The 17,194-nt window shown below is 32.5% G+C and overlaps 2 protein-coding genes across 2 annotated transcripts; one reads left to right on the top strand and one right to left on the bottom strand.

Annotated features, from left to right (window-relative positions):
• Nucleotides 1-2,219: 2,219 nt before the first annotated feature.
• Nucleotides 2,220-5,245, bottom strand: LOC145630448 (polygalacturonase-like). Its single transcript, XM_081682703.1, has 4 exons — nucleotides 4,773-5,245; nucleotides 4,013-4,302; nucleotides 2,855-3,080; nucleotides 2,220-2,597 (listed from the first exon to the last, which is right to left on the bottom strand). Exons 1-4 carry the CDS (start codon nucleotides 5,214-5,216, stop codon nucleotides 2,376-2,378), a joined length of 1,182 nt encoding a protein of 393 aa, XP_081538829.1. The 5' UTR covers nucleotides 5,217-5,245; the 3' UTR covers nucleotides 2,220-2,375.
• A 5,740-nt stretch (nucleotides 5,246-10,985) lies between these two features.
• LOC145631909 (uncharacterized) lies at nucleotides 10,986-13,670 on the top strand. Its single transcript, XM_081684135.1, has one exon. It carries the CDS (start codon nucleotides 11,326-11,328, stop codon nucleotides 13,447-13,449), a length of 2,124 nt encoding a protein of 707 aa, XP_081540261.1. The 5' UTR covers nucleotides 10,986-11,325; the 3' UTR covers nucleotides 13,450-13,670.
• Nucleotides 13,671-17,194: the final 3,524 nt, after the last annotated feature.

The raw sequence follows: 17,194 nt of genomic DNA, 5'->3' as shown, positions 1-17,194 counted from the left end.
GGATTAGCCCAAAGGGTGAACCGGATAGATTTCCCAAAACTCAATGCATATATGACGGGAATTAACTTATCCTTCATCTGTCTTATACAAAACTCCAAAGTCTAATTTTTTTTCAAAATATAATAATAACATTTGTAAATTTTTGTTAATATGAAAGATATAAACCTATCAAAATGTATATATAGTTAAATTATTTAATAACTTATATCGAATGCGTAGTTTTATTAAAATTATTTGCATGTAATCATTAAATGTGTTGGATGTTGTGTAGCTATGCAATGTCCAAAACTTTAGTTCAGCGACTTTGATTTAGTGATTGTACGGTAAAAAGATATTGACTTTGATCTTGAAACCTAATAGTCTAATAAATTCTAAATAGAAAAATTAAAACAAAAGGAAATGAAAATAGTAAATGGCTTTAAATATTGAAATAAACATAACCTTTTAAATCAATTTAGCGAATTCAAGAGACAATTTTAAGGCTTTTAAAATTAAATGGGGGAAAATATATGTAAAAAGAACATTTTTAGATATATAAATGTCCATGCACTATTATAAGAGTTTTGTTAACCATTTTATAATTAAGGTAGGGATAAATATAATCTTAGTAATATATACTCCGTATATTTTATTTATATAAAATTATCAGTATCCATACCTATATACGAAATATTTGTTTTGTATACTATATTTAATCAGCTGTTGGTTATATATATGACTATTATATACTTTATCTGTTCTTTTTTACTTGACCTGTTTCTTTTATCAAGTTTGCCAATGCAAAACTTTAACGATCAATAACTTCAATTCTCCATAAGTAAAAATTATAAAAGTAAATTATTATGATAGTACTTATTGAGACGAATCCAAAAAGATCATACGTGAATATATTTTTCCTTACATATTATTCACAAAAGACGGTCAAAAGAGGGGTGGTGAATAGTGTAAAAGTCAAAGCGGGTCAAGTAATAAAGAACGGAGGAAGTAATATATAGTTTTTGGCACAATGCTTAACTTAGGAAAATATATGTTCTGGTAGGTCAAATATAAGGTTATTATTGTGTCTATAGATTTAATGAGTGCGGCGGGTAAATAAAACATGTATATATTAGATTGATTGTAGCTATTGATGCGGATGGTATGATAAGAAAATTTTAGTTTTTTCTCAACGGGATATATAAATAAATTAGTCCACTTCTTATATAGCTATGTGGAGTATTATTCAATTATTTTTCAATTAATAAAATAACATTATAAAAAATTAAAAGAAATTCAAATAACATAAAATACTATTCAAATAACGTTCCTTTAATTTTTTATTTTTTTTATTGACCATTAGTAACCAAGTCCTTTAATAGTAAATGAATTACCTTTGTTTTTTTTTTCCTACGGGTTTAATAATTTGATTTATAAACCGTGCATCGCACGGGCACTATGCTAGTTGTTTTACTATATTAAGAGAAGCGAATCAGAGACAGACATTTGACAGCTCCACATTGATCCGCTTCTCTTTTAGTATAGTATATAGATAAATAGATAGATAGATTCCAACATCAATACATTGCCTATAAGCCTAGTAGTCAAATTTTTATTAAGTAGTGTTTTGACTTGGTGAAAATACCTTTAAACTACATAAAAAATACTGCTGAACATGCCCTAAGTCATTCCTTAATTAGTCTCTTCTTCATTTTCCACAAATTCAATTTTTTTTTTTTGGTTAGATGCTTATTGTTTTAGCCTACATACTCAATAATGCTTATTTTAGCTTATTGATTAAACTTAGCTTAATTGTATGTATAAACTTTTTGAGTTTTTCTTCCTTGAAAGACAAAGTTTTTCTTTCAATCTTTAGGAGGATCTTTTTTTCTTCGTTAGAAAGACATGATTTTTGTTCTCTTCTTTTGAGGGAGGATTTGCTTCTCTTTTTTTAAGTGAAATTGTTTCATTGGTGAAATATTATGCATGTGGCCTGGAATCGCAAATTTATCAATTTCTCAAATACAATTAGATGAAAATCATCCTCAAGACTACAACAAATTGTTAGATAAGTCTCATTCATCTCCTCTTTTACACTCTCATATACTTCTTCCTCCATAAGTTTTCTTGTAATCATACAAACTAAGAGAAATCATTTTTACAATTATGCTATCCCTTAATTAAAAACGTTACAATGAAAAATTATAGTTTTCCATTACAACTAAAACAAACAGAGCCCGGCCCTAATGTAATAATAAAACATCCATTTATATATAAGCCATCAATCATTGAAGTTTATACATACAATTAAGCTAAGTTTAATCAAGAAGCTAAAATATTAAAAAAAAGCTTCTTTAATTTATAGTAACAATGTGTAATTAACTCATAAGAAATGAGTTCTAATATAAGCAACTTCGAGGGGTAACTTTGCCTCGACTACTTCCGCGAGCATAGCTGCACTTTGATATTGCTGGTTTATTCCCAAAAGTTAACCTAACATCTTTCAATTTGATCCCTGTGCATGGATTACTTGGACTACAAGTAAATATTATTGCTTCTTTGGTTCTTGATACACCTTTTACATTTACGTACTTTATATTACTAATTTTCACTCCGGAATTCTGTCAATAAAGAAAAAAAATAACAATCTATGTTAGTAATAATAGATACGGAGTAATAGATAAGTACTTATGTATCAAATAGAGTTAAAACGGACCTTAAAATAACCTATTTTCTATTATAACAATTGTTATTAATTAAACATGTCACAAATTACGTTTAGTTAATTGTCATGTACGGAGTACATATTTTCCATTATTCGTTTAGTTAAGTCGATTTTTTGATGAAAGAATTACAGAGTATCGAAGTAAAATATTACCTGATGAGGGCATTGGTTATTTGGACAATATTTTTGATCAATAATGATAGGATTATAAACATTGTACATGTTGAGATTTCGAAACGTGATGCCACGGACAAAACTGTTGCTAGGTCTAGCCCATGACTTGATTCTTACACCATTTGTTGTCTTCCAAAACCCTACGTTTGACACTAATACATTTTCTACTCCAGATTCTCGTAGGCTGTTTCCCATGCTACCAATACTGCAAAATAGAAAATTATACTTTAAATTTACATCAATATTCATATAATTAATATATAACTCTTATACATGAATATGATATATTTTGGGGAGAGGGGTGAAGTAGGGCATAGATAGGGGGAGCTAATTAAACTCCGAATATAGATATTTTGTACGTACTGATTAAAATGTGCAACATAATTTTTACAAACCTTTACAACGATATTAGAATTAGGATGTGATAATATGGAGATGATTGTATACCATAAGTCCATAACTATTATATGAGTCATTTTCTTATTTTACAGCCTTCTGTACCCTATACATCTTATAGATTATTATGCGATGGTTGCATAACTTGTATTGCACCAACAACAAGCATAACTTGTGTTGCACCAATACCAATACGAAAATATGTGGTGCAACTAGAAATAATATGGTCATGTGGGATTCTCGATACAAAAATGAGACTATTTTCTCCCTCCCATGATGAAGGGAAAACAAAAAGAGACTATTATTGCTTAAGATCGCACTCTAACTCCTACACCTAGCTTGTAAGAGTCAATATAGACCTAGACTTAAAATATAGTGAGTTAACTTAGATAATCAATTAATCACACCCTTAATTACTTCACATTATATTAAATTTAATTACAGCAGGCATCCTTAATTGTAGGCAGTAGTTGCAACATTTATTTACTTAAAGTATCAGGCAGCATTGGATCCACATTATATGCTAATCAAACATTCAATTAATTGCATTATTCCCTTCAAATGAAAAGTAATGCCTTTCTTTCATTCAAAATTAATTATTTTTTTTTTTGACAAACAAAATTAATTATCAAGTATTAATATTTTCATTTAAATTATTGACGTGACAACCAAATATAAAAAACTAAATAGGTCAATTTTGTGTACATAAAGCTAAGAGCAAAGAACATGTAAAAAACATACCTAATACCATGGCCAGGACCACAAGCAATTTTATTAATGACGGCGTTTTGGGTGCCAGGTCCTAGGGCAATACAATCATCTCCGGTCTTAATCAGTGAACCATAAATGGTAAAGTGATTAGTGTGTTGAACGTTAATGCCATCAGTGTTAGGACTCCCACTCGGAGCTCTAAGTGTCAAGTGATTGAGATTTATTTTGTTGCAGTTCTTTATACTCATGTGGCTCTTTTGGCTGTTCAGTGACTTCAATCCATTCAACACTACGTTTTTGCATGATACAAATGATATAGACTGCTCCAAATTACACAAAAATAGACATTATGAGAATGATATAGACGAAAAAAAAAATATAATAATGATTAAAAAACAATATAGCTTAAATAGCGAGATTAAATAATACATAGTTGTATAATAAGCAAATTTATATTTTGTACGTAGTTGTCACGTCAATATTTATAAATTTGCTTATTATACAAGTACTTACATGCTAGGTTTTTGCCTTGCATGACCAAATGCAATTTCTTACATGACATCAACTTTTTAAATTATGAGGTATTAGATATTTTTACAAAAAGTAACATATTAACTATAATATGTTACACTACTTGTGCTATACTATGATACTATCAACTTATTGACAGCTTTATAGAAACATAAATCATTCCCTAAAATCATGAACAAAAAATACCACAAACAAATTAAAGAAGATTAATTATATATCCATTTATAAAATTAAAATTAGTAATGCATTAAGTTTATACCTGTGCTCCATTGTTGCAATACCCTATACGATGTCTGCATGACCAAAAGTCGTGACCCCTAGCATCAAGTGTACCACCATTAATAACAAGACCATTAATATTGTAAAACATTAACCATACACTTGACCGGGCCAAAACCCGGTAATCCGATGGCCCGATGATTGTACCCTTTATCCTTAAGGTGACCTGTTTCCTACATGGACCGTTGAAGAACATGGGTCGGACCACAAATCTTCCATGTGGTATAATGAGTGTGACCGGCCTTGTCGATCTACAAGCCCAAGACCATGCCTTTTGGAAGGCTTGGGTTGAGTCGGTCCGGCCATCGGGCCTTGCCCCGAAATTTACTACACTCTTTGCTACATTTGGCTTTGCTAAAACAAGTACTAAGAAAGAGATGATAAAGAGCTTAGTACTATTGTTAAGAGGAAATAACTTAACCATCTTCCCTTTGCAAATTTTAGGGAAAGAAGGATAAGTGTTATAATTGTGGCTTTTGTGTTATCATAAGTGTAATATATATATAATGTTGATTGTAGATCTTATGAATGATTATTAGTCAACTAATCAAGATAAATCATGTTATTTTAAGTGTTTTATGTCCTTTAGTACGTATGGTGCCATTGCTTATGTTCGAGTAATCTTTATGAGCATGTGAAGATGTATAATTAATTATTTGATTAATGTTAATGAGGATCTTATTAGTATTGTCTCCCTTTTAAACAATGCAAGAAAGAATATAGCCTACTTTTCTGCTTCATATTATTTAATCTAATGGAGTAGTTAATTATAACCTCCATAAAATAATTGAGACAAACCCTAGTCGACTTTATACTAGGTATCAAACATTTGAAGAATTATTAAAATGCGTTGTGCTTAAGGATTGAGAAGCAAGATTAGTGAGTCTAGTTATCACATCGATAACTAGATGGCTCAATATTTGAATTATGTTTAGGATATGTGTCCATATAAAATTGTGGATAAATAAATTAAGAGATGCAAAGTAAAGGTAAGTGGGTGTATGAAATAAGTTGATATAGTAGAAGAGAGTGATTGAAAAATTGAAAATAGAACTCCATATAAAGTAAGATGATGATATAGTATAAGGCTAAGAGTTTGTTAAAATGGAATAAATTAAAAGCAATAACGAACTAATAAGCTAAATTATTTGAAATACAGCTCATACAAAATAAAAAATAAGTACTACATCCGTTACATATTATGTGCAACGATTAGACATTTTTCCTCTCTACTTTATGTCAAATCGTTGCAAATAATATGTAACGGAGGTAGTAGAATCTTTGAAACAGAGGGAGTATATATTAATTAATGATGTAAGCTTCGTTCAAATCAATTAACTTTCTACCCATAAAGTTAACTTCATGCATGTAATACAAACATTATATGGTCATGATATCAATCTAATTGTCCAACATGTACTTAGAAGATAGAGGTTGTAAAAACATGCATTTAAAAGAGGTTATAAACAATTAAATCATCAAATCAAGAATTTACGAATTAGTACCTATAACTCTAAAACTCTATAATATGTATTTTCTTGATTGGCCATTTATAAGTCCATAATGGCCAAAATTAGTGTCAATCATCATGATAATATTGCTTAATTCATGCATGAAGAATAAATTACAAAAATGTATAGTAGTTTATTTTAGGTGATCTAGTTAGAAGTGCAAAGTTAAAGGCGCAATTAAGGGGAAAGAATAACATGCACGATGCATGTGAGTTAGTAAGAGAAACAATCGTACAAATGAAATATGGAATTTTAGAAAATATAAAAAAATGGGTGATCCAATGAACATAAATATGTGTGTATATCGAGCCGTCTTAGGTATGGACGAATTAACTCTTGCCACGTGAAACGTGGAGAGATGCCGGAGTACTTGTTGCCGTAACAGTTGGCCATTGGATCCTATTGGAGATTTCTACTCATTTTATTTATAATTTGCCGTATTATGAATTCTCTCTTTCTTGTTGTACCTTTTCAGTGCTAGAAAGTACAAATTTGTACCTATTCAAGTTGAGAAAAGAATCAATTTATATTACGTATGGTTTCGAGTGTACCTATAGCAATATTACGGAGTACATAATAGTCTTTTCGTCCTTTAAAGAGTAAAGTTTAATTTGAAAAGAAGTGAAGCAAAATTTGTGTATGAGATTGCAAGTGGGACTGATGAGAAAAGAGAGGAGTTGAGACCAAATAATGAGTATGAGACTAATATAATGGGATAGAGTGAGTATGCAATATGATATAATTTGTAATATGGAAAAGAAAATGTAAAACGGTAACTGAAATGAATAGGTCGTATACTAGTATGCTTGGAAATAAATGAATAGGTCATATACTAGTAATAGTAGTATGCTTGTGAGGAGTGAGGGGATGGAGGGATGGTTAGTCCCTCCATCTCCCCCCCCATGTGATGGGGGTTCGACTCCTCACAGCCCCACTTCTGAGATAGGATGGGGCCCTTCCCCGTAGTTTACTGATAAAAAAAAAAAATAAAAAATAAATAGTAGTATGCTTGTTCAACCGGATCGAAATAGGGTCATTCTGGAATGCACGAATTTAGTTCATGAAATGAGGAACATGTACGTACTATGTTACTTGCAACATACTGATAAAATACCAACTTTTTTTTGCTAGCAAGTTATTAATTTATTGTGAATCAATGTATGATACGTCATAAAATAAGTATTGTATGTACATTCAACTTTTCACCTTGACATGTATGTGCTTGTAACTTGGGATACAAATATACAATAATTTCAAAGTTCATAAAACTCTCAATAATCTATCTGATAAGAATCTAACATTCAGTTTCATAAAAAAAAAATAACAATAATAAGGACTGTTCATCGCTAGATCGAAGAACGAAATTTTTAATTTCAAGAATTGAAGGTCAGACTGATTAAGCTAGAACCGAATCCAAACCAGACCGAAAAAATCGGTCCAAAATCAAGACCGGACAACTTTAGGCTGATTTTAGAATTTTATTTAAAAAATGCTAAAATCTATTAATTATTACTAAACCAAAACATTGCTGATATTAATGATCTTATGAAACAATCTTATGTGTCATTCTCACATTAAATTTTTTCCCACCAATTTTATGTATGATGTCATCAATTATTAATGATTTTTTTTTTTTTAGTCTATACTTTTGACATTTTTTTTTTTAACAAGACGTTAACGTATAAATGTCTATATAAAATTCAATTAACCAAGTTTTTATAGTTTCACATACCTAATTTGTTTGATAGATGTTTCATTGTGGTAACAATTTTATTTATTTTCCTTAAATGTAAGTAAGTAAATTATTTATATATTTAATTCTAATATTCATATACAATGTAAAGCAACTTAATATAAATTATAAGAAAGGTTAATTTTAACTGCACGGGGATAACCTAGTTTTAATAATATTATGGAAAACTCGAAAAAAGTATAAGAAAACTCTACTTTAGCATTTTTTTTTTATATGTTAAGTATAAAAAAGCTCATATAATTAAAGTTTTCAAAGGTTATTAAGAATAATCTTAACCATTATCTAAGATTTTATGCATAAATTTAAGGAAAAAAATGGGTCTGGTCCAAGACAGTTTTGTACGGGGTTTTGGACTGGATTAGACCGAAAAAATAAATTTCTAGACCCAAAGACCGGACCGATTAATTAGTCCAGTCTGATCCGAGGTCGGTCCGGTGTGGTCCAGGTTATTTTTTCGGTTGAACCGATTTTTGAACACCCCTAATAATAAACATGGGCAGCGGGCCGTGCCGCGGTGGTGGGCGTGCCGGGCCGTGCCGTGCCTAAATTTGGCACACCCCAGCCCACGGCACGGCCCACGTGCCTGGTGGGCTGTGCCGTGCCAGGCCGCGGGCCAAACCGTGCCACTTTTTTTTTTTTTTTTTTTTAAATGAACGTAAAAAAAAAACGATATATAAATATTTTTTTAGTACAACTTAATTTTATATAAATAATGTTATTAATTTATGTTTATGTTAATGTTAATATATTTTGTTTTGAACAAACTTTATTTTAATTAAGGTTATAAAAATTATTTATCTAATTATGCTTAAGTTTATATAAATAATTTTATTAATTTAGCAAAAAACAACAATACATATATAATAAAAATTAAATTACCACTGCCGTGCCAGACCGTGCCACGTGTCGTGCCGGCGTGCCGACCCACGGGCCGACCACCGTGCCTCGTGCCGATTCCCAGATTTTTTTTCACGGCACGGCTCACGGTCCACAGGTGGGCCGCCGTGCCGTGCCGGAATCGTGCTGGGCCCGTGCCGCCCGCGTGCCGGCACGGCCCATGCCATCTTTACCTAATAATAATCCGCTAGATCATCTTAAAAAAACAAGATACCTTATTCACTACAACAAAATTAAACTAGAACCGTTACCAAAATAAATGTTTTGATTTCAAAAGGGCATGTATATGTTGATATTGACCATGTGGTTGATACAATATATATACTACTTAAAAAGAAGGTAGGACACTGTCTAGATCTAAACACTCTCAGTTTTATTGGTTCATTATTAATATTTATTTTTCTTGTGAAATTCTTGGTTCATTATATAATGACCAAATGTTAAGGATCAGTAATGGAGAAGGTAGGAAAATCTTTACCCCTAAGCGGCTAAGTACCATCATTTAGCAAGATTTAAACTCTAGATATTTGAGATTTAGACATGTTAATTTAAAGGGGTATCTAGGAAAAAGTGGTTCAAACAATATATATAGGATAGCGCAATGAAACCCAACTAAATTTACAGATAATAATGGTCAAATTATGAAAAATAATAATAATAATAATAATAATAATAATAATAATAATAATAATAATAATAATAATAATAATAATAATAATAATAATAATAATAATAATAATAATAATTGGAGAAAGAGGTTGTTGCGTTACTGAAGCGGATTCAGAGGTTCTCGACGGCGCAAGACATTGGGGCTCGTGCTGCAACTCATATCTTCACTAGGGTAGGATTTGCAATAGCTAGAGGAGTGGAGGCCCAGATTGTATCTCGGCTTCCCACTAATTTATTGTAGGTTGTATGACTTTTGTTTTTGAGATAATAATAATAATAATAATAATAATAATAATAATAATAATAATAATAATAATAATAATAATAATAATAATAATAATAAAAATAAAAATTAAAAATTAAAAAATCAAATGCTCTAGTTATAATGGAACCAATGGAGTAAATGAACTTTTCTCCATATAAGCACAATTAATTATAAAATTGAATCATAATGAATGAGGCCATACCCTACCCTAAACACTCCTACGTCCCTTTTTGTTTTTTGTTTTTTTGGTGTTCTACCTGGTTCACCCCTTTTTGTTTGCTTTATAAGAATAATTTTACTCTATTGTCTCTATTCATCAAAAGTCCATAATGGATTCATAAAAATAATTGGAAGAGAAAATTAAGGAATTTTTGTCTAGAAACTACCCTAAAATAGGGATATTTGTGAACAATTACCCTTTTTTATTTGCTTAGAAGTACCCGAAAGTTATGAAACGTTTGGATAGCACTACCCAGTAACGTTTTCCGTCTCATTAATTAATACGTTATCGGGACCCACTTTTTCACTTTTCTCAGTAATTTAGTTAATTTTCACACTTTTCTTTTAATTCATTGTTTATTGTATTTGTTTACAAGTTTTAATTGAATGCAATTAACATAATTAGGGTTAAAATTAGTAATTCAGATTAGGGTTTGTGAGTTTAAATAAATTTGGGGGTTTTGATTTTTAGGGTTTGGCGGCTCAATTGAGTTCTAGGTAGCTAGGGAGAGTTAGGGCCCGTTCACTTCACCTTAATTTCAGATCAGCTCAGCTCAGCTCAATTCAGTAAATGTGAACAAGTCCTTAATTAACTTGCCAGAAAAAATGAAAAAATGGGCCTCAATAACATCTTAATTGGATGGAAAACAATATTCAATAGTGCTACCCAAACGTTGGCCAAGTAATTCCATAAATACAAGAGTAAAGTTACAATTTGCTACACCTAAAAATAAGGTCGAATTATCTTAAACAAATAAATAATGGCAAGCATTAGAATACAAAGGGAATATAACCATTGATATTACTTCATATATTATTATCATCCTTGGCCCTATTGCTCAAAGTCCATATCTTCTACAAAGTACTCCTAAGTTCTACGTGTGTATAAGCTAACGTTAAAATGATTCGACTCATTCTTCATTACAAGAAAAATCTAGTACTAATAATACAAAATTAAAATATACATCACTATCTAAGATTCTAAGTGTCATACTAATGTTCACTAATAAAGAACAACCTTATCAACATTTCAACATGATATCCACATATACTTACACTGTTCTATCATAAATTTGGGAAAAAAAAAACAAGAACAAACCCTGAAAATCACCTGTTTTCTGTAAAACCCAAACATTTTATTAAAGTTATTAATTTATCAATTATCTCAGTACAATAAACTCTACGATTATCAAATTATCAACCTTCAAATTTTCAAAATATGAATAACCCAATTTTTAATCTCATCGTATTATTACTTCTCATCAATTTCTGCAAAATTTCATCATCTTCCCCAAAATCATCTATAATTTTTACAACACTAGGAAGATCAAGGTACAAATTCGACATCTACACTTTACCAATTAGCATAACTCAATCTCCACCTTCAATTTCATTCAATCATCAAGAACTCAAACTCACTGATGGAGTTTCAGTCAATTTTAATGGCCATTTCCCCATTAATTCATCCTCAATTTTCTCTCTCCTAAATCAACCCACTTCATCTTCTACTCTCCAGATCATTTACGTCACCGAACGAAACGGGACTTCCAGTATCTTCCTTGACTCTGTTGATGTTGCTGATGATTCATGGACTCGACCCGGGTTTAGGGTCGCCCTCGAGGCGGGTGATCGGGATCGAGTACGAGTTCCTTTACTAGATGGAACTAAATCGAAGGTTTCAATGAAGGATAGCCCGAGTTTAGTTGGGAAAGAGTTGGTTTACGTGTCGACTCGTGAGGATTCGGGTGTCCCTAGGACTAGTTGGGCAGCGGTGTATTCTATGGATATATTTAGTGGTGAAAGTCGAAGGTTGACGCCGGTTGGGGTGGCGGATTTTAGCTACACGGCCGTGGCGTCGTATGGTGAGAAGGGATGGGGTGGGGAGGTGGAGGAGCTTGGGACAGATATATATGTGTTTTTGACTAGAGACGGGTCGGGCCGGGTCAAGGTTGTTGAGCACGGCGGGTGGCCGAGTTGGGTTGATGATCATACGTTGTTTTTTCATAGGAGGGATGAGAATGATGGGTGGTGGAGTGTTTACAAGGCGAGTCTTCCACGAGTTGGCGGAGTTGAGGCCGAGTCGGTGGTGGTGGAGCGGGTCACACCACCGGGTTTGCATGCTTTCACTCCGGGTACTTCACCGGGTAATGATGAGTTTATTGTTGTGGCTACTAGAAGACCTCAAAGTAATTATAGACATATTGAGGTATTTGATCTTAAGAGGAAGGTGTTTAAGGATGTGACCCGACCCGTTTCGCCCAAAAACCATCACTTTAACCCGTTTTTATCGCCCGATGGAACCCGAGTAGGGTACCATAAATGTAAGAGTGGGGGGAACGGAGAGAAGGGAAGAGGTGGGGATCAAATACTTCTACTTGAAAATATTAAGCATCCAGTACCCGATGTCTCTATATTTCGGGTTGACGGGTCATTTCCGTCTTTCTCGCCCACGGGTTATCGGATTGCTTATTTGGCTGATTTAGATGATGGGTTTCTCTATGTTGTGAACCATGATGGGTCGAATAAGAGGTTGGTTCATAAAGGAATGGCTTTTACAACTGCTTGGGACCCGGTAAGAAAAGGTGTGGTTTATACTAGTGTTGGTCCAAATTTTGCGTCTGAAAGGACTAAAGTTGATATAATTGCAATCAACGTGGATGATGATGATTTGAGCTATAAAAAGCTAACCCATGGAGGTGAAAATAATGCATTCCCATCACCATCACCTGATGGTAAATGGATCGTGTTTAGATCAGGCAGATCGGGTTATAAGAATCTTTACATAATGGACGCCGAGGAAGGTGAGACGGGTGGTATCCATAGGCTAACAGAGGGTCCATGGACCGACACCATGTGCAATTGGTCACCCGATGGGGAATGGATCGCGTTTGCAACCGATCGTGAGAATCCGGGTAGTGGAAGCTTCGAAATATTCATGATCCACCCGAATGGAACGGGGCTCCATAAGGTGATCCAAAGTGGATCGGGCGGTCGTGCGAATCACCCATGGTTTAGCCCAGATGGGAAGAGCATTGTGTTTACTTCAGATTATGCTGCCGTATCAGCTGAGCCCATATCAAACCCACATCATTACCAGCCTTATGGGGAGATCTTCATTGCAAATGTGGATGGGTCGAATATTAGGAGGCTGACCCATAATTCATTTGAGGATGGAACTCCAGCATGGGGGCCCAAGTTTCTGAGCCCAGTAGATGTGGCCCAACCAACTGATGAACGTAAATGCTTGTTTGATGATTGTCATTGGCTTAGTATAAAGAATAAGTTTGGTATGGAGCTTACACTTGATGCATCAATTGGAGCACAATGCTATAAGTTGCAATAAATTAATCAACTTCCTATGTATAAAGTTTTTCTTATAAGTTGTAATAAATTAATCAATCAACTGCCTATGTATAAAATTTTTCTTATGTTTATGCATATTAATAAAAATGGTATAGCCTAATACCAAAGAGCTTGTAATTATTTTTACTAGGTTAGATAAATAACTCAATTTATCACTTTTGTGTTGATAATATATAATAGAGTATAAGACATTTTTCTATACCTTAACCATGGTCGAACCCCATGATCGATTTATATATTATATCACACCCCTCGCTTTGGGCTTTAAGTGTGGATGCAACATGGACCCTCCTTATACCCAGCGCACAATAATCCATTTGAAGGTGAGAGATGAATGAGATTTGAATCCGTGACCTTTGTGTCACGCTGGCTCCGACACCATATTAATTATAGGTTTATCGCAACAAAATAAAAAACTTAACCTGATGGTTGAATCACACGAATATATTTTATACTATATAAATATATATCTATATGTACTCTCTCTGTCCCAAAACATATGACACAATCAACGTTGTACACATGCCAATGCACTAGGTTGATGACTTTATTTTTATACTCCCTCCGTTCCAAATTACTCGCAACGGTTTGACTTTTTGCACTATTCACATATCTCCCTTTGACCATCTTTTTTAACTATTATATGAAAGTCAATGTAATCATGTAAGATGTAGTTGGGTCTATTTTAATGTATAGTTTCTTAATATAAAATTTTTATAACTTATATATATATATATATTTATATATAATAAAAGATATCAACGGTCAAACATGTGCATCGACAAACGCGTCCAGTCAAAATGTTGCAAGTAAATTGGGACAGAGGGGGTACTAGTTTTGTGCCCTGTGCAATGCCCTGTTTGTTTATTACGGAGTAAATTTTAAGGTAATTTTTTTTAAAATCTATATGCAAAATTTTAAAACTGTTAAAGGACCAACTCAACCAAAAGCTTAAACTGATGGTTGAGGCCCAGAAATATGTTTTATACTCTATCACCCGCCCCTCACACGAGAGCCCGTTTGGGCTAGAAGTGTGGTTGCAGCATGGGCCCTCCTCATACCCAGCGCTTAATATTCCACTTGAAAGTGGGGGTGGATGAGATTCGAACCCGTGACCTTTTTGTCACGCTGGCTCTGATACCATGTTAGAGGACCAAATCAACCAAAAGCTTAAACTAATGGTTGAGGTCCAGGAATATGTTTTATACTCTATCACTCCCCCTCACATGAAAGGCCCTTTGGGCTTGAAATGAGGATGCAACACAGGCCCACCCATACCTGGTGCGAATTAATTCCACTTTGAAGGAGGGGCGGATGAGATTCGAACCCGTGACCTTTGTGTCACGCTGGCTCCGATACCATGTTAGAGGACCATCTCAACCAAAAGCTTAAGCTAATGGTTGAGGCTCAGGAATATGTTTTATACTCTATCATTAGCTTAAGCTTTTGGTTGAGTTGGTCCATTAACATGGTATCGGATCCAGCGTGACACAAAGGTCACGGGTTCGAATCTCATCCGCCTCTCCTTCAAAGTGGAATATTAAACATATTCCTGGACCTCAACCTACATCAGCTTAAGCTTTTGGCTGAGTTGGTCCTCTAACAAAAACTACAACATAATTTTTTAGATCTTCATAGCAATTTTAAATCTATCCAAAAATAATTATACGTGTCTATATAATGATTAGTCGTTGTTACTTATGTGACACGACATTTGTGAAAAGTTGGAATGCCTAATCTCGTGCCCTGGCTAATCATACCGCAGTTATGTTATATTGCGTGACTTGATTAATAAATGAGTAAATTATATTTTATGTTAATTAATAGGGAAATTCTCACCGGTAACACCTAACTTTTGTTTTTTCTCAACGGTAGAATGCAAAATTTTTTATTATCATTGGTAATCACCAATTAGTAATACTAATTTACTGGTAACATTAATGAAACATTTACCTAATTATTGACTAACCATGGATTAATAATAACACAATTACAAACCTACCCTTCTAAAAAATCACTTCCCTCCAAAGTTATATGCTATTTTCCCTTCTTAATCAATTATCCCTTTATATAAACCTTAAACAACCCAATTCTATTCGTATTCCTTGTTCTTCTTCTTTTCAATTTCTCTTAATACTACCACGGCTAAACAAAATGCTCCAGCGAAAGGTTCTTGAGGCAGGAGATCAGCTATAGGGAATGAGTCACCGTGATCTGCGACAATACTCAATTGTTTTCCACTTAGATTAACAACAGAATTTGCAAGCTGACTTGCAATTTGTATACTAGCTAGATGAAACCCTGAAGTTATTTGATTAGACATAAGTGGTTAAGGGAAATAAATAGGGGCAATTGAGTCATTTCATAGCTAATTTTCCACTTAACATAATAACCATGGTTAAGGACTTAGGTAAAAGTTTCATTAATGTTACCAGTAAATTAGTATTACTAATTGGTGATTACCAATGATAATCCAAAATATTATATTCTACCATTGAGAAAAAACGGAAGTTGAGTGTTACTGGTGAGAATTTCCCTAATTAATAAAATATCTATCATACATAGATTTATTTTGAAGTACTTTTATATTTAGTTTGAATAAAATTATAATTTAAATTGTATATTGGTATACTGATTTTTTTATCGAAATTAAAAATCTATCCTAAAAATTAACCAAATTTTATTGAAAATAAAGCTCTAAAGTACGTGACTTTTTTTATCCAAAAATATCTATCTAATTAATATATGCAAATTTTAAAAAAAATATTCAAATAAATCCTACATATCAAAACAATTATACTTTTATGTCGGCTATATAGTGCGATATTTGGCGAAAAGTTAAAATGACAAGTATTTTTTATCTTACCTAAGCTAAAACATTAATATAGTATTTAAAACGAATTTTATGATATAAAAATAACATATCTATAAGATATTTTCGAAATTTACAATCTATTTTATTTTAAATTCAACTTATTTATCCTAAATAATCTATCTTTAATTTACTTATCTAGGGGTCAGATGTATCGTATTAAATCTTATATGTCGCCTACATGGCGCGACACTTGGCGAAAAGTTGAAATGCCAAGTGTCATTGTCTCGTAACCTAGCTAAAAGTTTAGCTTTATATATTAGTTAAGTTATTATATATGTATGATAATTAAATATTAAAGAAAATTAGTTTATAAAACTATATACTGAAACTTTATATTAATATCTATCTAACAACATATTTTATAATAAAATACTCCGTATATTTTAGTAAAAAATTATGGTCAAATTTAATACATAAATAGTGAAAAAAGTTGAATGTCTTAGATATTACGAGTATGAGGGAGTATATCAGAAAATAAGGTTTTACAACTACAAATTTTATACTCTTCAGATTTCATCAAGTAGTATCTCTTTGTCCATAATTAAATGCTAAAATCATTAGTAATGTCGGCCAATAAAGCAATGACTACAAATCCGATTGGACGAATTGGTAAAAATCCAACAAAAAAAAAGGTGGAAGTCAAGTAATTAAGGTAGATTTCTTACCACTTCTATATATCTAGACTATGAAGTGATGAGGCGTTTACTAAAGCAAAGTCTACTGTCTACCAATAACTTGGTGCAATTTTTTCACCCATATATTGGGGTTGGAGTTGTACCAACATTTATAAGTTAAAGATTCAAACACCAAAATTTCACATATTCTTTCTCTTAAAAATTAAACAGTCCCG

This window comes from Chenopodium album, chromosome 5, assembly GCF_948465745.1.
Source record: "Chenopodium album chromosome 5, dcCheAlbu1.1, whole genome shotgun sequence".
NCBI classification, from domain to species: domain Eukaryota; kingdom Viridiplantae; phylum Streptophyta; class Magnoliopsida; order Caryophyllales; family Amaranthaceae; genus Chenopodium; species Chenopodium album.
Note: the sequence above shows the minus strand (reverse complement) of the source record. Positions and strands in the feature narration are given on the sequence as shown.